General features: G+C 42.4%; 1 protein-coding gene across 1 annotated transcript in view; it reads left to right on the top strand.

Annotated features, from left to right (window-relative positions):
* Positions 1 to 26,576, top strand: part of TOPAZ1 (testis and ovary specific TOPAZ 1) — a 174,919-nt gene that overhangs the window by 109,279 nt on the left and 39,064 nt on the right. Inside the window, exons 8-9 of the mRNA XM_044295534.1 lie at positions 17,973 to 18,147; positions 18,296 to 18,396. Of these exons, the coding sequence (XP_044151469.1) occupies positions 17,973 to 18,147; positions 18,296 to 18,396 (276 nt within the window). The remainder of the gene's footprint in view (positions 1 to 17,972; positions 18,148 to 18,295; positions 18,397 to 26,576) is intronic.

The following is a 26,576-nucleotide window of genomic DNA, read 5'->3' as shown; positions in this document are numbered from 1 at the left end:
GGTGATCAGTGACAGGGGGGTGATCACCCTGATTACCCTGATCACCCCCTGTCATTGATAACCCCCCTGTAAGGCTCCATTCAGACGTCCGCATGCGTTCTGTGGATCCGATCCATGTATCCATGGATCCGTAAAAATCATGCGGACGTCTGAATGGAGCCTTACAGGGGGGGTGATCAGTGACAGGGGGGTGATTACCCTGATCACCCCCTGTCATTGATAACCCCCCTGTAAGGCTCCATTCAGACGTCCGCATGCGTTTTGTGGATCCGATCCATGTATCCATGGATCCGTAAAAAAATCATGCGCATGTCTGAATGGAGCCTTACAGGGGGGGGTGATCAATGACAGGGGGTGATCAGGGAGTCTATATGGGTGATCACCCCCCTGTCATTGATCACCCCCCTGTCATTGATCACTCCCCCCCTGGTAAGGCTCCATTCAGCCATTTTTTTTGGCACAAGTTAGCGGAAATTTTTTGTTTGTTTTTGTTTTCGTTTTTTCTTACAAAGTCTCATATTCCACTAACTTGTGTCAAAAAATAAAATCTCACATGGACGCACCATATCCCTCACGGAATCCAAATGCGTAAACATTTTTAGACATTTATATTCCAGACTTCTCACGCTTTAGGGCCCCTAAAAAGCCAGGGCAGTATAAATACCCCACATGTGACCCCATTTCGGAAAGAAGACACCCCAAGGTATTCCGTGAGGGGCATATTGAGTCCATGAAAGATTGAAATTTTTGTCCTAAGTTAGCGGAAAGTGAGTCTTTGTGAGAAAAAAAACAAAAAAAATCAATATCCGCTAACTTATGCAAAAAAAAAAAAAATTCTAGGAACTCGCCAGGCCCCTCATTGAATACCTCGGGGTGTCTTCTTTCCAAAGTGGGGTCACATGTGGGGTATTTATACTGCCCTGGCTTTTTAGGGGCCCGAAAGTGTGAGAAGAAGTCTGGGATCCAAATGTCTAAAAATGCCCTCCTAAAAGGAATTTTGGCCCCTTTGCGCATCTAGGCTGCAAAAAAGTGTCACACATCTGGTATCGCCGTACTCAGGAGAAGTTGGGGAATGTGTTTTGGGGTGTCATTTTACATATACCCATGCTGGGTGAGAAAAGTATCTTGGTCAAATGCCAACTTTGTATAAAAAAAATGGGAAAAGTTGTCTTTTGCCAAGATATTTCTCTCACCCAGCATGGGTATATGTAAAATGACCCCCCAAAACACATTCCCCAACTTCTCCTGAGTACGGCGATACCAGATGTGTGACACTTTTTTGCAGCCAAGGTGGGCAAAGGGGCACCTTTCAGATTTCGCAGGCCATTTTTTACACATTTTGATTTCAAGGTACTTCTTACACATTTGGGCCCCTAAATTGCCAGGGCAGTATAACTACGCCACAAGTGACCCCATTTTGGAAAGAAGACACCCCAAGGTATTCCGTGGGGGGCACGGCGAGTTCCTAGAATTTTTTATTTTTTGTCACAATTTAGCGGAAAATGATGATTTTTCTTTTTTTTTTCTTTTTTCCTTACAAAGTCTCATATTCCACTAACTTGCGACAAAAAATAAAAAATTCTAGGAACTCGCAGTGCCCCTCACGGAATACCTTGGGGTGTCTTCTTTCCAAAATGGGGTCACTTGTGGCGTAGTTATACTGCCCTGGCAATTTAGGGGCCCAAATGTGTGAGAAGAACTTTGCAATCAAAATGTGTAAAAAATGCCCTGCAAAATCCGAAAGGTGCACTTTGGAATATGTGCCCCTTTGCCCACCTTGGCAGCAAAAAAGTGTGACACATCTGGTATCGCCGTACTCAGGAGAAGTTGGGCAATGTGTTTTGGGGTGTCATTTTACATATACCCATGCTGGGTGAGAAAAATATCTTGGTCAAATGCCAACTTTGTATAAAAAAAAATTGGAAAAGTTGTCTTTTGCCAAGATATTTCTCTCACCCAGCATGGGTATATGTAAAATGACAGCCCAAAACACATTCCCCAACTTCTCCTGAGTACGGCGATACCAGATGTGTGACACTTTTTTGATGCCAAGGTGGGCAAAGGGGCACATATTCCAAAGTGCACCTTTCGGATTTCACCGGTCATTTTTTACAGATTTTGATTGCAAAGTACTTCTCACACATTTGGGCCCCTAAATTGCCAGGGCAGTATAACTACGCCACAAGTGACCCCATTTTGGAAAGAAGACACCCCATGGTATTCCGTGAGGGGCATGGCGAGTTCCTAGAATTTTTTATTTTTTGTCGCAAGTTAGTGGAATATGAGACTTTGTAAGGAAAAAAGAGAAAAAAAAAAAAATCATCATTTTCCGCTAACTTGTGACAAAAAATAAAAAATTCTAGGAACTCGCAGTGCCCCTCACGGAATACCTTAGGGTGTCTTCTTTCCAAAATGGGGTCACTTGTGGCGTAGTTATACTGCCCTGGCAATTTAGGGGCCCAAATGTGTGAGAAGAACTTTGCAATCAAAATGTGTAAAAAATGCCCTGCAAAATCCGAAAGGTGCACTTTGGAATATGTGCCCCTTTGCCCACCTTGGCAGCAAAAAAGTGTGACACATCTGCTATCGCCGTACTCAGGAGAAGTTGGGCAATGTGTTTTGGGGTGTCATTTTACATATACCCATGCTGGGTGAGAAAAATATCTTGGTCAAATGCCAACTTTGTATAAAAAAATGGGAAAAGTTGTCTTTTGCCAAGATATTTCTCTCACCCAGCATGGGTATATGTAAAATGACACCCCAAAACACATTCCCCAACTTCTCCTGAGTACGGCGATACCACATGTGTGACACTTTTTTGCTGCCAAGGTGGGCAAAGGGGCGCATATTCCAAAGTGCACCTTTCAGATTTCACCGGTCATTTCTTACACATTTTGATTGCAAAGTTCTTCTCACACATTTGGGCCCCTAAATTGCCAGGGCAGTATAACTACGCCACAAGTGACCCCATTTTGGAAAGAAGACACCCCAAGGTATTCTGTGAGGGGCATGGTGAGTTCCTAGAATTTTTTATTTTTTGTCGCAAGTTAGTGGAATATGAGACTTTGTAAGAAAAAAAAAAAAAAAAAAAAAATCATCATCATTTTCCGCTAACTTGTGACAAAAAATAAAAAGTTCTATGAACTCACTATGCCCATCAGCGAATACCTTAGGGTGTCTACTGTCCGAAATGGGGTCATTTGTGGGGTTTTTCTACTGTTTGGGCATTGTAGAACCTCAGGAAACATGACAGGTGCTCAGAAAATCAGAGCCGTTTCAAAAAGCGGAAATTCACATTTTTGTACCATAGTTTGTAAATGCTATAACTTTTACCCAAACCATTTTTTTTTTGCCCAAACATTTTTTTTTTATCAAAGACATGTAGAACTATAAATTTAGCGAAAAATTTATATATGGATGTCGTTTTTTTTGCAAAATTTCACAGCTGAAAGTGAAAAATGTCATTTTTTTGCAAAAAAATCGTTACATTTTGATTAATAACAAAAAAAGTAAAAATGTCAGCAGCAATAAAATACCACCAAATGAAAGCTCCATTAGTGAGAAGAAAAGGAGGTAAAATTCATTTGGGTGGTAAGTTGCATGACCGAGCGATAAACGGTGAAAGTAGTGTAGTGCCGAAGTGTAAAAAGTGGCCTGGTCATGAAGGGGGTTTCACCTAGCGGGGCTGAAGTGGTTAAAAAGTGGGTTTTGGAAATGTTCTTAAAAACTGTAAGAATTACTTCTAAAATTCTAAGCCTTCTAACGTCCCAAAAAAGTAAAATTACATTTACAAAATGATGCCAACATAAAGTGGATATATGGGGAATGTTAAAGGGGTTGTCCGAGTTACTTTTTTAATCTTTCTATGTTCCTAACAAGGCAAATGTAACAGCTTTCCAATTCACTCACTTTATCTCCTGTGGCTGGTTTCTCAGATTTCACTGAGGGTCACATGACCTGTGATGTCAGCTTCTCTCCCTGCTCTGATAATGTTTGTGCACAGCCTGAGAGATCTGTACACTGTGCTGGCCACACACCCCTGCACTGCCAGCTGCTGCTTATTGCTCTCTCCCAGGATTCTTAACCCCTTCAGCTGCACAGACTCAGGGCTGAAGTGTAGACTCAGGGCTGAAGTGTTTACTGTGTAGCTGCAGGCAGTGAGGAGACAAATGCTGGGCACAGGAGCTAAAAGAGAAGTTCTGCAGAGCATTGCAGCTAGGGGGAAGATCCTGTGTGTATTAGCAGTGTCATTGTACAGCTAGGACTTGTAGTTCTATACATACAACATGCTGCTGAGTCTCCCAGGAGGCAGACATGTCACTCAGGGCAGTACTTGTATTCATTCCCTTAGCAGGGGAGGCGCCGAGATTGTTTTTATTGCAAGTAAACAAAGGGCCAGAAGAGAACCAGGGAAATGAGGAAATAGATATTTTTTTTGCCTAAAACTTGCTTAGCTTAGTTATATATCGCTGACCATCAGATTTACAGTGCTATCTTTTTTTTCCATAACTCGGACAACCCCTTTAACCACCTCAGCCCCCCTAGCTTAAACACCTTTAATGACCAGATCACTTTTTACAATTCTGCACTACACTACTTTCACCGTTTATTGCTCGGTCATGCAACTTACCACCCAAATGAATTTTACCTCCTTTTCTTCTCACTAATAGAGCTTTCATTTGGTGGTATTTCATTGCTGCTGACATTTTAACTTTTTTTGTTAATTTTTGCCAAAAAATGAAATTTTTCACTTTCAGTTGTAAATTTTTTATTTTTTTTTTTAAATGACATCGATATATAAATTTTTCTCTAAATTTATTGTTCTACATGTCTTTGATTAAAAAAAAAGGTTTGGGTAAAAGTTATAGCGTTTACAAACTATGGTACAAAAATGTGAATTTCGGCTTTTTGAAGCAGCTCTGACTTTCTGAGCACCTGTCATGTTTCCGGAGGTTCTACAATGCCCAGACAGTAGAAAAACCCCACAAATAACCCCATTTCGGAAAGTAGACACCATAAGGTATTCGCTGATGGGCATAGTGAGTTCATAGAACTTTTTATTTTTTGTCACAAGTTAGCGGAAAATTATGATTAATTTTTTTCCTTACAAAGTCTCATATTCCACTAACTTGTGACAAAAAATAAAAACTTCCATGAACTCCCTATGCCCATTATGAAATACCTTGGGGTGTCTTCTTTCCAAAATGGGGTCACTTGTGGGGTAGTTATACTGCCTTGGCATTTTAGGGGCCCAAATGCGTGCAAAGTAGTTTGAAATCAAAATGTGTAAAAAATGGCCTGTGAAATCCGAAAGGTGCTCTTTGGAATGTGGGCCCCTTTGCCCACCTAGGCTGCAAAAAAGTGTCACACGTGGTATCGCCGTACTCAGGAGAAGTTGGGCAATGTGTTTTGGGGTGTCATTTTACATATTCCCATGCTGGGTGAGAGAAATATCTTGGTCAAATGCCAACTTTGTATAAAAAAATGGGAAAAGTTGTCTTTTGCCGAGATATTTCTCACCCAGCATGGGTATATGTAAAATGACACCCCAAAACACATTCCCCAACTTCTCCTGAGTACGGCGATACCACATGTGTGACACTTTTTTGCAGCCTAGGTGGGCAAAGGGGCCCACATTCCAAAGAGCACCTTTCCGATTTCACAGGCCATTTTTTACAGATTTTGATTTCAAACTACTTCGCACGCATTTGGGCCCCTAAAATGCCAGGGCAGATTAACTACCCCACAAGTGACCCTATTTTGGAAAGAAGACACCCCAAGGTATTTCGTGATGGGCAAAGTGAGTTCATGGAAGTTTTTATTTTTTGTCACAAGTTAGTGGAATATGAGACTTTGTAAGAAAAAATAAAATAAAAAATAAATCGTAATTTTCCGCTAACTTGTGACAAAAATAAAAAAATCATATGAACTCGCCATGCCCCTCACGGAATACCTTGGGGTGTCTTCTTTCCAAAATGGGGTCACTTGTGGGGTAGTTATACTGCCCTGGCATTTTAGGGGCCCAAATGCGTGAGAAGTAGTTTGAAATCAAAATCTGTAAAAAAGAAAAAAAAAGTGCCCTGTGAAATCTACCTTTTGGAATGTGGGCCAATTTGCCCACCTAGGCTGCAAAAAAGTGTCACACATGTGGTATCGCCGTACTCAGGAGAAGTAGTGCAATGTGTTTTGGGATGTCTTTTTACATATACCCATGCTGGGTGAGAGAAATATCTCGGCAAGACAACTTTTCCCATTTTTTTTATACAAAGTTGGCATTTGACCAAGATATTTATCTCACCCAGCATGGGTATATGTAAAATGACACCCCAAAACACATTCCCCAACTTCTCCTGAGTACGGCGATACCACATGTGACACTTTTTTGCAGCCTAGATGCGCAAAGGGGCCCAAATTCCTTTTAGGAGGGCATTTTTAGACATTTGGATCCCAGACTTCTTCTCACGCTTTAGGGCCCCTAAAAAGCCAGGGCAGTATATATACCCCACATGTGACCCCATTTTGGAAAGAAGACACCCCAAGGTATTCAATGAGGGGCATGGCGAGTTCATAGAAATTAAATTTTTTGGGCACAAGTTAGCGGAAATGGGTTTTTTATTTTTATTTTTCTCAAAGTCTCCTTTTCCGCTAACTTGGGACAAAAATTTAAATCTTTCATTGTCTCAATATGCCCCTCACGGAATACCTTGGGGTGTCTTCTTTCCGAAAAGGGGTCAAATGTGGGGTATTTATACTGCCCTGGCATTTTAGGGGCCCTAAAGCGTGAGAAGAAGTCTGGAATATAAATGTCTAAAATTTTACGCATTTGGATTCCGTGAGGAATATGGTGAGTTCATGTGAGATTTAATTTTTTGACATAAGTTAGTGGAATATGAGACTTTGTAAGAAAAAACAAAACCCAAAAAAAATTTCCGCTAACTTGTGCCAAAAAAATGTTTAAATGGAGCCTGACAGGGGGGTGATCACCCCATATAGACTCCCTGATCACCCCCTGTCATTGATCACCCCCTTGTAAGGCTCCATTCAGAGGTCCGTATGTGTTTTGCGGATCCGATCCATGGATCCGTAAAACACATACGGACGTTTGAATGGCGCATGACAGGGGGTGATCAGGGAGTGTATATGGGGTGATCACCCCCTGTAAGGCTCCATTCAGACATCCATATGTGTTTTGCGGATCCCATCAATGGATGCGTGGATCCGTAAAACACATACGGACGTCTGAATGGAGCCTGACAGGGGGGTGATCAGGGAGTGTATATGGGGTGATCACCCCCCTGTCATTGATCACCCCCCTGTAAGGCTCCATTCAGACGTCCGTATGTGTTTTGCGGATCCGATCCATGGATCCGTAAAACACATACGGACGTCTGAATGGCGCCTAACAGGAGGGTGATCAGGGAGTCTATATGGGGTGATCAGGGGTTAATAAGTGATGGGGGGTGTAGTGTGGTGCTTTGTGCTACTTTACTGAGCTGCCTGTGTCCTTTGGTGGTCGATCCAAACAAAAGGGACCACCAGAGGACCAGGTAGCAGGTATGTTAGACGCTGTTATCAAAACAGCATCTAATATACCTGTTAGGGGTTAAAAAAATCGCATCTACAGCCTGCCAGCGAACGATCGCCGCTGGCAGGCTATAGATACTCTCTTACCTTCCGATCCTGTGAACGCGTGCGCCTGTGTGCGCGCGTTCACAGGAAGTCTCGCGAGATGACGCATAGATGCGTGACTGTGCCTGGGACAGCCGCCTCCGGACCGCGATCCTGCGTTAGGCGGTCCGGAGGCGGTTAAGTAATAAATATTTTATGAGGTTGAAATTGAGAAAATTGCTAATTTTTCAAAATTTTTGGTAAATTTGGGATTTTTTATAAATAAAGGTAAAATGACTCAAATTTACTACTGTCATACAATGTTTTATTTACATTAAGTCTTAGACTACTAATTGTCTCATCTTGCTATGTGTTAATTTTTAACCCCTAAAACTTAACTTTTATTGTTCTTATGATATCCTAACCTGACCAGAAAAATAATAAAAATATATCAGGGGTGTCGCCTCTACTGTTATTAGTGCTGAATTTCTTGATCACTTGTGTATATCACTTAGTAGGCTGACAGCCGCGCGCTGGCTTCATGCTACTTTTTCAGTCCACCTAAATAGTCAATTCCATTCATACATGCACACAATAGGCTTCACCACTGTGTTAAAACCACCTCCTGCACTGCCCCCCGACATGTGGCGTCTTCAGGGGAACGCGCAGTGTGAAATATGTGGGCGTGGCGAGGACCCTTTATCCGCTTCCAAAACAGTGTCATAGCTATTAGCCAATTGTGTTCGTTCTTACAACTCATCTGTATAGTATGTCAAGATCAAGCTCCTCCTTAAGTGGATGACGTATTGGATCTCATGTCTCGCGGTGCTTGCCGCCATCTTGCGCATGTCAATATACTTAAACATGTGTTGACGAATGTCTTCTGCGCTTGTGCTAGGACTTAAACTCCATTCTTATATCAGCTACTTACTATGCATGTCCTGGGCTTTTCTCTTACATCTACCTAATTTGAAATATGATACTTGTGATGTTTACATATCACTATGAGGATATATATAGTTACGATTTAGTTATTTAAATACATTAAAAGGTTATAACTTCTCCCCTATTATACATGGTTTAAACACTATTATGGATTATATAATTTAATCATGATCTTAATACATACTTTTCATGTTTTTATCATTAATTAATTAGCATATATAGCTGATTTGCACTACTGTACAATAGATTTATAGAACGTGGGTATCCTAAAAAGGTTCTGGACCAAGCACTCCTACAAAATCAAGAAAAACCCACCACAGAAACTATTGTATGTTGTATTGGTACATATGACATAAAACATTGAGAAGTCATAAGTATCTTAAAACGGTACTGCCACATTTTAAAAACGGACGAGGATCTGAGACGTATCATCACTGATTATCCTACAGTGACATATAGAAGAGGAAAAAATCTGAGTGAGTACCTTGTTCATAGTCACTTTCAATGGAACCGTTCAAAAAGAACTAAGACCACATGGCTAACTACCAAAGGATCTTATCCATGTGGAGCATGTCAATTCTGCCATAAAATGCAAGCTCAGGATGGGTTTGTTAACCCAGTAGATGAAAAAAAATACTAAATTAAACAATATATAAATTGTAAAACAATATTCAAGCAGACACTTAATCCAGACATTATCCTTACTAATCATGCACATGATTCAAGGCAGTATTCCTATTTTAAGAACTATGATATAGTCCTCTTATATCATAATTCAAAGGTAAGTATTCTTTTAAAGAAATTAACAATTGGGTTAGGTGACCATAAACCATGATTCAGATATAAATCACAGCTTGACATGAAATCAATAAAAGGGATACTGCAGTCATTTATTAGGTACATGATTAAGGCATAGAAACTAAATTTAAGTTTAACATATAATAAAATCATGATAGTAGTGCAAATCAGCTTTATATACTAATGAATTAATAATAAAAACATGCAAATTATTATGTATTGAGATCATGATTAAATTATATAATCCATAATAGTGTTTAAACCATGTATAATAGGAGAGAAGTTATAACCTATTAATGTATGTAAATAACTAAATCGTAAATATATATATATATATATATATATACATACATACATACATACATACATACATACATACATACATATACAGTTGCAAGAAAAAGTATGTGAACCCTTTGGAATGATATGGATTTCTGCACAAATTGGTCATAAAATGTGATCTGATCGTCATCTAAGTCACAACAATAGACAATCACAGTCTGCTTAAACTCCTAACACACAAAGCATTAAATGTTACCATGCTTTTATTGAACACACCATGTAAATAATCACAGTGCAGGTGGAAAAAGTATGTGAACCCCTAGACCAGGCATGCTCAACCTGTGGCCCTCCATCTGTTGTAAAACTACAACTCCCACAATGCTCTGCTGTAGGCTGATAGCTGTAGGCGGTCAGGTAATTATGGGAGTTGTAGTTTTGCAACAGCTGGAGGGCCGCAGGTTGAGCATGCCTGCCCTAGACTAATGACCTCTCCAAGAGCTAATTGGAGTGAGGTGTCAGCCAACTGGAGTCCAATCAATGAGATGAGATTGGAGATGTTGGTTACAGCTGACCTGCCCTATAAAAAACACACACCAGTTCTGAGTTTGCTTTTCACAAGAAGCATTGCCTGATGTGAATGATGCCTCGCACAAAAGAGCTCTCTGAAGGCCTACGATTAGGAATTGTTGACTTGCATAAAGCTGGAAAGAGTTATAAAAGTATCTCCAAAAGCCTTGCTGTTCATCAGTCCACGGTAAGACAAATTGTCTATAAATGGAGAAAGTTCAGCACTCCTGCTACTCTCCCTAGGAGTGGCCGTCCTGTAAAGATGACTGCAAGAGCACAGTTCAGACTGCTCAATGAGGTGAAGAATAATCCTAGAGTGTCAGCTAAAGACTTACAAAAGTCTCTGGCATATGCTAACATCCCTGTTAGCGAATCTACGATACGTAAAACACTAAACAAGAATGGATTTCATGGAAGGATACCACAAAGGAAGCCACTGCTGTCCCAAAAAAACATTGCTACACGTTTACAGTTTGCACAAGAGCACCTGGATGTCCCACAGCAGTACTGGCAAAATATTCTGTGGACAGATGAAACAAAAGTTGAGTTGTTTGGAAGAAACACACAACACTATGTGTGGAGAAAAAAAAGGCACAGCACACCAATATCAAAACCTCATCCAAACGGTGAAGTATGGTGGTGGGGGCATCATGGTTTGGGGCTGCTTTGCTGCATCAGGGCCTGGACAGATTGCTATCATCGAAGGAAAAATGAATTCCGAAGTTCATCAAGACATTTTGCAGGAGAACTTAAGGCCATTTGTCCACCAGCTGAAGCTCAACAGAAGATGGGTGTTGCAACAGGACAATGACCCAAAGCATAGAAGTAAATCAACAACAGAATGGCTTAAACAGAAAAAAATACGCCTTCTGGAGTGGCCCAGTAAGAGTCCTGACCTCAACCCGATTGAGATGCTGTGGCATGACCTCAAAAAAGCAATTCACACCAGACATCCCAAGAATATTGCTGAACTGAAACAGTTCTGTAAAGAGGAATGGTCAAGAATTACTCCTGACCTTTGTGCACGTCTGATCTGCAACTACAGGAAACGTTTGGTTGAAGTTATTGCTGCCAAAAGAGGTTCAACCAGTTATTAAATCCAAGGGTTCACATACTTTTTCCACCTGCACTGTGAATGTTTACATGGTGTGTTCAATAAAAACATTGTAACATTTAATTTTTTGTGTGTTATTAGTTTAAGCAGACTGAGATTGTCTATTGTTGTGACTTAGATGCAGATCAGATCACATTTTATGACCAATTATGTGCTGAAATCCATATCATTCCAAAGGGTTCACATACTTTTTCTTGCAACTGTGTATGTACAGTACAGACCAAACGTTTGGACACACCTTCTCATTCAAAGAGTTTTCTTTATTTTCATGACTATGAAAATTGTAGATTCACACTGAAGGCATCAAAACTATGAATTAACACATGTGGAATTATATACTTATCAAAAAAGTGTGAAACAACTGAAAATATGTCATATTCTAGGTTCTTCAAAGTAGCCACCTTTTGCTTTGATTACTGCTTTGCACACTCTTGGCATTCTCTTGATGAGCTTCAAGAGGTAGTCACCTGAAATGGTTTTCACTTCACAGGTGTGCCCTGTCAGGTTTAATAAGTGGGATTTCTTGCCTTATAAATGGGGTTGGGACCATCAGTTGCCTTGTGGAGAAGTCAGGTGGATAAACAGCTAATAGTCCTACTGAATAGACTGTTAGCTGCTTTTTTCTTGCCATAATACAAATTCTAAGTAAAGAAAAAACGAGTGGCCATCATTACTTTAAGAAATGAAGATCAGTCAGTACGAAAAATTGGGAAAACTTTGAAAGTGTCCCCGAGTGCAGTCCCAAAAACCATCAAGCGCTACAATGAAACTGGCTCACATGCGGACCGCCCCAGGAAAGGAAGACAAAGAGTCACCTCTGCTGCGGAGGATACGTTCATCCGAGGTTAACAGCAGCTCAGATTAGAGACCAGGTCAATGCCACACAGAGTTCTAGCAGCAGACACATCTCTAGAACAACTGTTGAGAGGAGACTGTGTGAATCAGGCCTTCATGGTAGAATATCTGCTAGGAACCCACTGCTAAGGACAGGCAACAAGCAGAAGAGACTTGTTTGGGCTAAAGAACACAAGGAATGGACATTAGACCAGTGGAAATCTGTGCTTTGGTCTGATGAGTCCAAATTTGAGATCTTTGGTTCCAACCACCGTGTCTTTGTGCGACGCAGAAAAGGTGAACGGATGGACTCTACATGCCTGGTTCCCACCGTGAAGCATGGTGGAGGAGGTGTGATGGTGCTGGGGTGCTTTGCTGGTGACACTGTTGGGGATGTATTCAAAATTGAAGGTATACTGAACCAGCATGGCTACCACAGCATCTTGCAGCGGCATGCTATTCCATCCGGTTTGCGTTTAGTTGGACCATCATTTATTTTTCAACAGGACAATGACCCCAAACACACCTCCAGGCTGTGTAAGTGTTATTTGACCATGAAGGAGAGTGATGGGGTGCTGCGCCAGATGACCTGGCCTCCACAGTCACTGGACCTGAACCCAATCGAGATGGTTTGGGGTGAGCTGGACCGCAGAGTGAAGGCAAAAGGGTCAACAAGTGCTAAGCATCTCTGGGAACTCCTTCAAGACTGTTGGAAGACCATTTCAGATGACTACCTCTTGAAGCTTATCAAGAGAATGCCAAGAGTGTGCAAAGCAGTAATCAAAGCAAAAGGTGGCTACTTTGAAGAACCTAGAATATGACATATTTTCAGTTGTTTCACACTTTTTTATGTATATAATTCCACATGTGTTAATTCATAGTTTTGATGCCTGCAGTGTGAATCTACAATTTTCATAGTCATGAAAATAAAGAAAACTCTTTGAATGAGAAGGTGTGTCCAAACTTTTGGTCTGTACTGTGTGTATGTATGTATGTGTGTATGTATATATATATATATATATATATTATCCAAAGGATGAGGCAGCACTCCAAATAAAGTGAAAAAATGGTGGATCTTTTATTCCCCTCTGCAACGTTTCAACCGTCTCAATGCGGTCTTTCTGCCGCATTGAGACGGTTGAAACGTTGCAGAGGGGAATAAAAGATCCACCATTTTTTCACTTTATTTGGAGTGCTGCCTCATCCTTTGGATATTATACTTACCTATAGCCGTCTGAGCCTGCGGCTGGGAGGACTTGCACCTGTATCTCTGGTCTTGTGCTGCTGTGATTCTTTGTTGGTTTCTATATATCAGTGATTTGTAAAAATCATAACTATCATATTTTAAATTAGGTAGATGTAAGAGAAAAGCCCAGGATATGCGTAGTAAGTAGCTGATATAAGAATGGAGTCTAAGTCACAGCGCAGAAGGAAATTGTCAATGTGGGATGAGTATAAGTGCATTGACGTGCATAGTGAGTAGCTGACCTAAGAACGGTGTCTAAGTTCTTGCGCAAGCGCAGAAGAAATTTGTCGACACGGGATGAGTGTAAGTATATTGACATGCGCGAGATGGCGGCAAGCACCGCGAGACATGAGATCTAATACGTCATCCACTTAAGAAGGAGCGCAGCAGGAGGAGATTACAATAGATCATGACATACTATACAGATAAGTTGTAAGAACTAACACAATTGGCTAATAGCGATGACACTGACACTGTTTTGGAAGTGGATAAAGGGTCCTTGCACGCCCACATATTGCACACTGCCAGTTCCCCTGAAGACGCCACATGTCGGGGGGCAGTGCAGGAGGTGGTTTTTAACACAGTGGTGAAGCCTATTGTGTGCATGTATGAATGGAATTGACTATTTAGGTGGACTGAAGAAGTAGCATGAAGCCAGCGCGCGGCTGTCAGCCTACTAAGTGATATACACAAGTGATCAAGAAATTCAGCACTAATAACAGTAGATAGGCAACACCCCTGATATTTTTATTAATTTTCTGGTCAGGTTAAGATATCATAGGAACAATAAAAGTTAAGTTTTAGGGGTTAGAAATGTACACGTGGCAAGATGAGGCAATTAGTAGTCGAAGACTTAATGTAAATAAAATATTTAGTGCCTCTACATTTGTTAGGGTCCGGTTGTACAATTGGTTGATGAAGTACAATGTGTCACGAGAAAACAATTTCAGAATGGCTTGGATAAGTAAAAGTGTTTCAAAGTTATTACCGCATAAAGTGATACAATGTCAGATTTTCAAAAATAAGCCTGGTCACAAAGGTGCAAAATGGCTTGGTCATTAAGAGGTTAAAAAGGAGGAAACGCAATGTCTGGTGATGTCCATGATTTCAAGACTTCAGGCAGTCATTGTCAACAAAGGGTTTTCAACCAAGTATTAGAAATTAGCATTTTATTTACAATTATTTAATTTGTCCAATTACTTTTGAGCCCCTGAAATGAAGAGATTGAGTTTAAAAAATGCTTTAGTTCCTCACATTTTATGCAATCATTTTGTTCAACCCACTGAATTAAAGCTGAAAGTCTGAACTTCAACTGCATCTGAATTGTTTTGTTCAAAATCCATTATGGTAATGAACAGAACAATAATTAGAAAAATGTCTCTGTCCAAATATATTTATATATAGACCTAACTGTACATACTGTGACCACAGTCTGCCACCAGGCTCCGGCAGACGCTTTTATACATTGGGTTACAGTAAAGAGCCTACCGCCACAAACTATAAAGTCGCGCTGCAGTAGATAAAAGGTCTGGGGTTCCCAATCTGAAACCATGAAAAGGGCATCAATACCCAATATGAAAGGCTAGATTCACACCCCGTTTCTATCATCCGCTTAGCAGATCTGTTTAACAAAAACGGATGACAAGGGATGGGCGTCCATTTGCATCTATTTTACATAGACTTACCTATTAACCCCTTTCTGACAGACATTTTTCTCTCCATGCCTTCCCAGAGCTGTATGAAGGCTTGTTTTTTGTGGAACAAGTTGTATTTTCTAATGGCACCATTTGCTATTGCATATGTGTAGAGGAAGGCATTGGTGAGAGCCGCACCTATTTGACATTTGTGGCGTATCCTTTATTCTACCAGTGTTCGAGGTGAAACAACACCTTTAACTAATTTTGAACTTGATAGCAGTAATGCATCTCAAAAAAAGTTGGGACAGGGGAGACAAAGGGCTGGAAAAGAAAGTAGTACAAAAAAAACTGCTGAAGGAACAATTTGCAACTCAAGTCACATAACTGGTTATAAAAAGAGCATGTTAAGAGAGGCAGTTTGGTGAAACTCTGCCCATCATTTCTTCAATTTGCGAAAAAAACGCATCTAAAAATTGTGGAGCAGTTCTAGAAAAATGTTCCACAATGTACAATTGCGAAAAATTTCGATATCCCACCATCCACAATACATAATATCAAAAGATTCAGAGAATCTGGAAAAATCCATCTACACAAGGACAAGGCCAAAGATCAATATCGGATGCTTGTGATCTACAGATTCAAGAGGAGAAGGGTCATCTAACTTGGCATCAGCACACTGCAAATGCCTGCATCTAATGCTATCGGGTTGCTGTAGTGCCTATGGCGTGGGCAGCTTACACATCTGGACAGGCACTATCAATGATGATCAGTATGTAGAGCAGGCATCCTCAAACTGCGGCTCTCCCGCTGTTGTAAAACTACAACCCACCACAATGCCCTGCTGTAGGCTGATACCTGTAGGCTGTTCGGCCATGCTGGGAGTTGTAGTTTTGCAACAGCTGGAGGGCCGCAGTTTGAGGATGCCTGATGTAGGGGTATAAAATAACACGTTTTCATCCAGACAATGACTCCTTCAGGGAAGTTCTTGCATAATTCAGCAAGACAATGCTAAGGCACATACTACATCCATCACGACAGCTTGGCTTGGCAAAAGAAGACTCTAGGTGCTGAAATGGCCTGCCTGCAGTCCAGACCTTTCACCCCAAAAAAAAATTTGGCTCATCATGAAATGAAATATCCTGCAAAGAAGATCCAGGACTTCTGACCAGCTTAAAGGGGTTATCCAACACCTATAATGCCCCACAAAATGCCCGGGCACCTCATACAGGTTATAATTACCCTGCTCCCCGCACGGCCGCCGCTGCATCTCCCCATCTCGCGGATCAAAACATACAGGGGGAGCCAATAGCAGGACTCAACGGGAATGAGCCTCCCGTGTGTCACTCGCGTTGCAAGGGAGGCTCGTCCCTGTCGTGGCCTGCTATTGGCTAAAAGGTTATGGGGGCTAGAATGATGCAAAGAAAAAATGTTTTTTGTTTTTTTTTAAGTCTTATAACCACAAGTAAAACTAAAAATGTGGTAGTATTGCTGTAATCATACTGACTTACAGATTGAAGTTAACGTCAGTTTTACCGCATGGGGAACGTCGTAAAAATTAAACCCATAAAACTTGTGGGGTTTTTTCCAATTCCACCCCATGTACACTCTTTTTCCTGCTTCCCACTACATCTTATGTGTTAAAGTTGTTCACCTTTCAATCTATAGAACAAGTCTACAGTCTTTCTTTCTTGTGTTCCAAATTCACAAAGATATACAGTGATCACTGTGAAGCCAGAGATATGGTAGCATCCAAGCTCAATGATCTTCTCTCTCTCAAACAGCTTGTGACCCATTTATTTTATAAAAAAAAGATATTCTAATATGTTCAAATATTATACAAAAAGTTGCCAGTTATTATACACTTCATTCTTTTGGCAAACAGTCGCCAATCATTGTGAAACGGTAAATTCAATGGGGGAGATTTATCAAACTGGTGTAAAGTAGAACTGGCTTAGTTACCCATAGCAATTAATCAGATTCCACCTTTCATTTTTCACAGCTCCTTTGGAAAATGAAAGGTGGAATGTGATTGGTTGCTATGGGCAACTCAGCCAGTTCTACTTTACAACAGTTTGATAAATCTCCCCCAATATGTACGTATTTTAGTTACGTATGAATACATGAATTACGTGAATAAGCTGGAAGTCAGTCCCTTATATGTTTATCTGCTAGTCATTAGCCCCCCACCACTAGATACCAGCACAGGACAGTATTTTCTAGCCTAATCTACCCACATAGCCCTTTCTGTTACAGATCGAAAGAACTTAAATAACCATTTCCTAGTACATTAGAAACAGCCTAGCTTGCATTATTATCACATGTGCAAATTGTCTCATTAGAAGGCACAACTTGCCCCACAAATCAAGCCCTCATACATCTTTGTGAACGGAACATAAAGCAGCTATGGCTTCAGGAAGGTGTGGAGTAAAAAAAAAAAATAATGAAAATCGCTGTATCACAGGAAGAGTTAGTGCATGGATGTTGCGGGTCCAACTGCTGGAGTGTTTATTTTTGCCTAGGACATATCAGTATTAGGCTGAATGCACACGGCCGAGAGCGGTCCGTGGTACGCCGGGCTGGATTCCTGTTGAGAGCAGGAGCGCACGGCGTCATTGGTTGCTATGACGCTGTGCGCTTCATGCCGCCGCTGCAGTACAGTAATACACTCATATAGTGTATTACTGTAGTGCAGTGGCGCTTCTACGCCATGCGCTTCATGCCGCCACTGCAGTACAGTAATACACTCGTATAGTGTATTACTGTAGTGCAGTGGCGCTTCTACGCCATGCGCTTCATGCCGCCGCTGCAGTACAGTAATACACTCGTATAGTGTATTACTGTAGTGCAGTGGAGGCATGAAGCAACATAAAAGATTTATATAGATAATTATATAGCGGTGCTTGTTTAAAATTATATGGTCACTTACATTTTATCTTTCCAGCATTGTAAAGTCAACAGTGATTGGATGAAACTAGGAACTTTGTATCTTACTGTCTGTACAGGATGTGAGAACCTAACTAACATTAAGAAATTTTCAAGATGCATAGCTGAAGCACTTATGAAAGATTCAATCAACGAAAGGCCAGAAATTCCCTATTGTGAATTTGCATCTGCTAGTAAGTATATATGGAATATTGTGATCGAGTTAGGGGAAAATGTTACATTTTGTTCTCATTGATTGTAGACAGCCTATTACATAATGTGTTTTCTTTGCAGTTTTCTGAGAATTTCAATGTGTAAAATCACAAATGTTTCTTTTTGCAGTATTTAAAAATTCACAGTTTAATGAAATCCAGAAAAATATTCTTGGAAGGATTGGAATTTCCGTCATGTTCTTTTATCATGATAAAGAAATGTGGCTAAAGGTATTTCTAGAACGCAGCAACTGTTTAATGTTTCATTATTCTATGACACATGTCCCCATCTGGACATTTATGGCATATTCCCAGTATTTTTCCATAATTGTCCAAAAGTTTTGGGACTCACACCTATCTCCAGAACGGAGTCGTGTCCCATGCCACGAGTGGAGAAGTGTCAACTGATGCGCGCCTCATTTTGTGATTGTGTGAGTTTTAAACATTGAGTAAGTGTGCGCAACAATTTTCGGTGCAGCCACCCCATTATGAGACAGGGCCCCATTCTGGAGATTACACCTGTCTTAACATTTATGCTATAATCTGTGTGGATATGTCATAAATATCCAGATGGGCCAACCCCTTTTATTTCGACCATATTGAGCCTGTCCCCTGTAATCAATAACCCCTTCCTGACATCTGCCGTATGTGTACGGCGGATGTCGGTTCTTTAAAGATGGCATTCGCTCCAGAGCGGAGCGAGCGCCATAGCTGCCGGGTGTCTGCTGTTTCATACAGCAGATACTCGCGGTTAATGTCTGTGATCGGCTGTAATGCTGACCGTGGAAATTTAACCCTTCAGATGCCGTGGTAAAATGTGCATGAGCTTCCAAATAAGGAACCCCTTCCCTGGGGTTATGATGGGGGAAGGCGTTCATATGTAGTAATGAGCCTGTACTAGGCTTCCAGGCTCATTGCTTGTATATCCCAGTTCAGGCCATCTTGTGGCAGCACTGAACTGTAGTATACTGTACTAATTTCTGTATAGAATAATTGTATTCTATAAAAATAGCAATCTGATGATTACAAGTTGGGGTCCAGTTAAGGACCTAACAAAGTTAAAAAAAAAAAAGTTTTGAAAAATATAAAAATTTAAATCTCCTCCTTTCCTCAAAATCAAAATAAACAATAAAAAAAATAACATCATAGGCATCACTGCATGCGAAAATGCCCGTACTAAATAAATATCCTATACGGTGAATGTTGAAATGGGGAAAAAAAAATAAAGGCCGATTCCAAGTTTTTTTTTTTATCACTTCCCCAAAAAAATGTAATGAAAAGTTATCAAAAAGTCATACACACCCCAAAATGTTATTACCAAAAACTACAGATCTTCCCTCAAAAAAAAAAAGAGCTCCCACACATCTTTGTCGACATAACTATGAAAAAGTTATGGGGGTCAGAATACGGCGATAAACAGAAAAAATGTTTTCAAAAGTTTTTTTATTTTTTTTCAATATTAAAATGCAAGAAAAACTATACATTAGTATTAAGTGTACTGACCCACTTCCCACTACATTGTATACAATATTAAATGGTGGCATTAGAAAGTACAACCCGTCCCGCAAAAAACAAGCCCTTATACAGCTATGTGAACAAAATTTTTTAAAGTTATGGCTCCGGGAAGGCAGGAAGCAAAGAGAAGAAAACACAAAAATTGAAAATCGCTGCGTCAGGAAAGGGTTAGCGTTACCTTTTGGTACCATGGATGCAACACAAAGTGCCTTCTTAACTGAACTGGTTCTTTAAAATATGGGTTTTGGAAATGTTGTTAAAATGTAGACATATGGGGAATGTAAACTAATGAACTATTTTAGGAGGTATCACTATCTATTATAAAAGTAGAGAAATTGAAATTTGTAAATGTGAAAATATTTCCACATTTTTTGTAAATTTTGTTAATTTTTTTTATAAATAAAAATGAAATATTTTGACACAATTTTACCACTGTCATGAAGTACAATATGTGACGAGAAAACAATCTCAGAATGGCCTAGATAAGTAAAAGCGTTTTAAACTGATTACCACATAGTGACAGATTTGCTAAAAATGGCCTGGTCCTTAAAGGGCTTCTGTCACCCCACTAAACCGGTTTTTCTTTTTTTGTTTACTTATAACCCCTATACTGCGATTTATGCCTACATAATCTAATTAATCATTTTGGTCCAGTAGATTGTGTTAAAAACGTGCTTTTAAAATATGCAAATTACTTTGCTACCAGCAAGTAGGGTGGCTACTTGCTGGTAGCAGCCGCATCCTCCGATCCTAAAGACGCCCCCTCCTCATGTTGATTGACAGGGCCAGGGAACGGGATCGTTCTCTGCTGGCCCTGCCTGCATTCAAAATCTCGTTCCTGCGCCGTACCTGTCTTCAATTGGCGCAGGCGCACTGAGAGGCGGACGCATTGAGGATGGAGCGGCCGAGCGAGCGTCCGCCTCTCAGTGCACCTGCGCCGACTGAATACCGTTACGGCGCAGGCGCGAGATCTTGATAGCAGACAGGGCCAGCAGAGGACGATCCCGTTCGCTGGCCCTGTCAATCAACATGCGGAGGGGGCGTCTTTAGGATCGGAGGATGCGGCTGCTACCAGCAAGTAGCCGCCCTACTTGCTGGTAGCAAGGTAATTTTGCATATTTTAAAAGCACATTTTTAACACAATCTACTGGACCAAAATGATTAAAGGGAGTCTGTCACCACATTTTAGCATGTTAGACCGTTAAAATAGGTTTATGTGATCCAGCCAGAACATAAAAACGGTACCTTTGTGGTAGAAAACGGACTTTTCAATTTGCAGAAAACAAACTTATAAGATTATCTTCTGAGCCCTCTCAAGTGCCCAGTGCGGTCTCTCAATCCTCGGAGCCCCAGGCAGGCACCTCCTAAACGGCTGATAACTCCGCCCTCCGTGCGCCTCTGCCCGCCCGTTTACTCCCCTCCCCTGTCCCTTTCCACTGCGGCTGTGCGGTTCAAATCGTAGCGGGCGCATGCGCAATAGGTATTGCGATGCCCTGCCAGGAGCGGGCATCGCATTGCGCATGCGCCCGCTACGATTTGTACCGCACAGCCGCAGTGGAAAGGGACAGGGGAGGGGAGTAAACCGGCGGGCAGAGGCGCACGGAGGGCGGAGTTATCAGCCGTTTAGGAGGTGCCTGCCTGGGGCTCCGAGGATTGAGAGACCGCCCTGGGCACTTGAGAGGGCTCAGAAGATAATCTTATAAATTCGTTTTCTGCAAATTGAAAAGTCCGTTTTCTACCACAAAGGTACCATTTTTATGTTCTGGCTGGATCACATAACCCTATTTTAACGGTCTAACATGCTAAAATGTGGTGACAGACTCCCTTTAATTAGATTATGTAGGCATAAATCGCAGTATAGGGGTTATAAGTAAACAAAAAAAAACGGTTTAGTAGGGTTAATTAGGAAACACTTGGGAGTAAAAAAGAAAAGTTGCATTTTTTTTTTTTCACAAAAAAGTTGCTTGACACCAACATTTTTCACTTTCCCAAAGGGTAAAAGGACAAAATTCACCCCACAATTTGTTCCCCATTTCCCCCCCCGAATACGCCAACACCCCATATGTGCTCAAAAAAATGATGTATGGGTGCACAGCAGGGCTCTAGAATCAAACAGCAAAACCTGACCTGAATTGGCAGACATTGATTTTAGGTGCCATGTCGCATTTAAGATTCCTGAGGGGGGGGGGGGGGGGGGGCGTGGCCAACTGCCGACATGAGCGCACGCATCTGAGTGTAGCTCCAAGTCCCGACAAGAATCCTGCTTAATCCTGACTAAACAGCCGCAAAAATAGAGTGGCAGGTGCAGAAGAGGAGGGGATCCACCCGCAGGAGGAAAATGAGCCCAAGCAAGGCACAAGCTGCGGCGGATCGGCTTAAGCAATATGCCAGAGCCGAGGGCCAACATTGCGCCGCGACTCCATCTAACACGCGCGCCCCAGCGACTCGCGGCAATGCGACCTTACAGCAAGACCCTCCCAGCGAGGAAGAGCCCGAGCTCTCTCCTAAAGTGGCCCATGAACAACTAATGGCTGCTATCACCACGTGTCAGACCTCCCTTACGAGCAAAATCGAGGCGGTGAAGGTGGATGTTGGTCTCCTCAGAGTTGGAGGAGATCACCCGACCAATGCAGGTTAAATTGTCGAATCTGGAAAAGAAGGTGCAACTGTGGCAGCAGAAATGTGACAATCTGGAGAATAGATCCAGACGTAACAATGTGCGAATCCTTGGCTTTCCGGAAAGAGCGGAAGGCTCAGATCCGGCGACCTTGATAGAAAAATGGTCCAAGACCACGTTCCCTGAGGCCACTTTTTCGGCGACATTCGCCGTGGAAAGGGCACACAGAGTCCCGGCCAGATCTCCACCCCCAGGTGCCCCTCCCAGACCTCTGCTAGCCAGACTTCTAAACTGGAAAGATAGGGATCTGCTACTCAACCTGGCCAGATCCGCACCGGACATATCTTACAATAACTCGAGGATATCACTGTTTCCCGACTTTTCGGCGGAGTTACAGAAAAAGAGATCCACTTTTTGTTGCCATCAAGAGAAAACTCAGAGAGCTAAATATCCAGTACTCCATGGCGTATCCTGCTCGACTCCGGATTGTGGACGGCGGGAAATCCATATTCTTCAATGATCAAAGGGAGGCTGATGAGTGGGTGGTTAGCAGATCTGGACACTGATCCACTTCTCTTGTATTGTCCAGGACACCTGGACTCGCCCTCACTTACCTGCTCCAGACTGACTTGAGGAGGGCACTTACCTGTTTAAAGATGGACTCCGCCTTCAGATGCGAATCCTGGGTATCATATGAGGCCTAAGGTCACTTATCCGTGACATGCGGAGTAGTCAGTTATTCGTAATGTTTATATGCTGCACCCTTATTAGATGGTATATGGCTGTTTAATAGCACATGGCACCGGGACTCACCCGGCGAACACCTGCACTGGGATAACCTCTAAATACACCGCGCAGGTCCCTGAGTATACGGCCATGTTTAAAGCAGACCTTAAGTCTGTCCAGTATGTTTGTGATGATCCTGATGTTAGATATTTTCTGGTATGTATGTTTGTTATGGTGGTACTTTAACATTTCCTGGAAAGGGACGTGGCAGATCTATAGTGCGGATGGGGGATCTGAGATATTATTTAAAGGAGTAATACTTATGCTATTTATTGTGTTTAAGTTAACATGGCGGGGCTAACGGTCATGTCATGGAATGTGCGAGGATTGCGTGGACCTAGAAAAAGGATTGCTGTATTTTTGCATATGCGCCGGCATGCTCCACATATCTTGGGCATGCAGGAGACCCACTCAACATCCGAGACGGGCAACAGAATTAAGAAACCCTGGGTACAGTGGAACGCCAACGCATATGGGAACTCGTACTCTAGAGGAGTGGCACTACTAAAACATAGCTGCTTGAGGTGGGAAACACAGAGGCTTGTAGTTGATCCTGACGGACTCTATATATTTATATTTGCACATATTAACTGCACCCCATATGTCGTAATTAATGTATATAACACTCTGCCGGCCAGTGTATCAGTATTGCAGGCTGTGGTAGGCTTTGTAGTGCAGTATCCAAATGTCAGATTACTATGTATGGGGGGGACTTTAATATGTTGATGAACCCTGACTTGGATCGCTTTCGGAGCTCAACGGGGGACGGAGTGGTGGTTTCTTAAACCTCAGTGCTCTTAAAGGTGGCCATTGAGATGGGATGGCGGGAAAGACATCCCCTGACGGTACAGTACTCTTGTTTCACCCCTTCTAGGGGAGCCTTATCCAGGATAGACTATCTAATGGGTAACGCATTAACCCTTACTAAGCTGGAGAGTGTTGAGTACTGTCCACAGGGGCCCCCTGACCACGCACCGTTGCTAGCGAAGTTTTCATTATTGGAGGAGCTGGCAATAGGGAACAAAATGCGTATACACCCCTTCTGGCTTACCCTCATGGATTCCAATGATCGAATCCCGGATCAACTCCGTATGTTTTTTAGGTCCAGGGCGAAATAACAGACAAGCTGCTAATATGGAAAACGTTAAAAGCCTACTTGAGGGGATGCATTAAATCATCCATAGCATTTATTAAAAAGAGAGGCCCACCGTAGAGAAGCTGAGAATACCTTTTACTGGTGACCCCACTGAATCCAACAGGTTAGAATGGCTCCTCAGGGGTAAACAGTATATGCAGCACTTGCAGGAGAAGAGCGATCGTAAACTATTCTTCCTCAAGCAGCAGTCCTTTGAGCTGGGAGGACAGGTAGGAACAACTCCTCGGCGCCCCCAGTTATACGTATTCGAGGGACGGATGGAGGGATAATAGAGACTGTACTGGGCATCCTTGCCAGGTTCCAGGAATTCTATCAGGAACTATATAGTTCAGTAATACACTATTCCACCCAAGAGCTGAGGACATAACTGCAGGAGATGACACATCCCCGACTGAGTGACGAGGATAGGGAAATGTTGGAGAGTGACTTCACATTAGAGGAGATAAAAGTAGCTATAAGGGGACTCGCAGCAGGGAAGGCACCCGGCCCTGACGGCATACCGATCGAGGTGTACACTAGATATATGGACATTCTAGCCCCTAGAATGGAATTTTTTTTACAATCGGCAAAGACACAACAGAGATTGCCAGACTCATTCTATGATGCCACCATTGTGGAGATCCTGAAGCCAGACAAGGACCCTTTGGAGTGTGGGTCGTACAGGCCAATCACCTTGTTAAACCTAGATTATAAGGTGCTCACAAAAATAATTGCCAATAGATTGAATAAAGTCATAGCATCTGTTGTACACCCGGATCAGTCTGGATTTATACCGGGGAGGTCTACTTCTACTAACATCAGGAGGCCGCCGGTGATTACGCAAGTAGGTGGAGCTATGGACAGACCGTGGGTCTTGGCCTCCTTAGATACAGCCAAGGCCTTCCACTCGGTAGAATGGCCATATTTATTGGAAGTACTAAGCTGTTTTGGGTTTGGCCCAGTGTTTGCCCAATGGGTACATATGATCTAAAAAACAACCTAAAGCGAATATCCTAGTGAACGGTTCTCATTCAGGACAGTTTAACCTTGGCAGAGGAACCACCCTTCCTGTTTGCAGTAGCAATAGAGCATTTAGCGCTTAGATTGCGACAGGACGAGGTCTACAGCGGGGTTTCCCTGGGAGGCAGGGAGGACACAGTCGGCCTATATGCCGAAAGGCCTGATCCTTTTTATGGATAGGGCGGATCAATCGCTGCCCAGAGCGATTGAACTAATAGAAATCTTTTGCCCGCTTTTCCGGACTACACATCAACTGGTCAAAGTCTGCTCTGCCCCTTAAATCCGCAGATTGGCCTACGACCTACTGTAATCTCCCAGTTGTAGGCCGGTTTAAATACCTAGGAATCATAATAACCAGAGACCCTCCCTTAGCGTATACTTTGAACGCTGAGCCCCTAACCTCTACATTCGCTAGGAAATTCGCGGCATGGCAATCTCTTCCCATCTCAATTATGGGTCGTCTGAATCTTTTAAAGATGGTTCTCCTACCTAAGGGCCTGTATATACTGGAGTATGCTAGCACGACCGTCTCGCGACTGTTCTTTGACCACCTCCATTCCATGATGTCGGCCTTTATCTGGGGAAAGGCTAGAAGGAAACTGGCGCTCTGAACTTTACAGAGGCCCAAACTCCAGGGGGGAGAGGCGCTTTCCGGACTTATTCCTGTACTTCCTATCGTGACAGTTACGCTACCTCACGACCTGGGTATCCTCGCAATCTCTCCCCAATGTAGAATTTTATGTGCAAAATTTTCTGCAGATCCATTCATTATGGCCGGTGTTGGAAGATATCGGTTTGTTCCCTGGCCGGGCCCTCCTATTACATAGATTGGCCCACCAGGTCTGGAAAGCGGCTAAGCTCAAGTCCTATAGGGACCTGTCAGACACAATACCCTTGTGGGAGAACCCTATGTTTCGGCACCTGAGACGACTTGATGGAGCTGCATTGTAGAGGGACCATGGTGTTCAGACCCTAGGTGACTTATATGAGGAAGGATCTATGAGGTCCTTTTCTCAACTCCAGGACAAGTTTGCGATCCCGAGGCAGCACGGTGGCTCAGTGGTTAGCACTGGTGCCTTGCAGCGCTGGGGTCCTAGGTTCGAATCCGACCAAGGGCAACATCTGCCTGGAGTTTGTATGTTCTCCCCGTGTTTGCGTGGGTTTCCTCCCACACTCCAAAGACATACTGATAGGGACCTTAGATTGTGAGCCCCATTGGGGACAGTTGGATGATAATGTTTGTAAAGCGCTGCGGAATAAGTAGCGCTATATAAGTGTGTATAATAAATATAATAAATAAATAGATACCTCTAAATCAGACATGCCCTTTCTGCACAG

Source organism: Bufo gargarizans, chromosome 5 (assembly GCF_014858855.1).
Source record: "Bufo gargarizans isolate SCDJY-AF-19 chromosome 5, ASM1485885v1, whole genome shotgun sequence".
In the NCBI taxonomy this organism is placed as follows: domain Eukaryota; kingdom Metazoa; phylum Chordata; class Amphibia; order Anura; family Bufonidae; genus Bufo; species Bufo gargarizans.
Note: the sequence above shows the minus strand (reverse complement) of the source record. Positions and strands in the feature narration are given on the sequence as shown.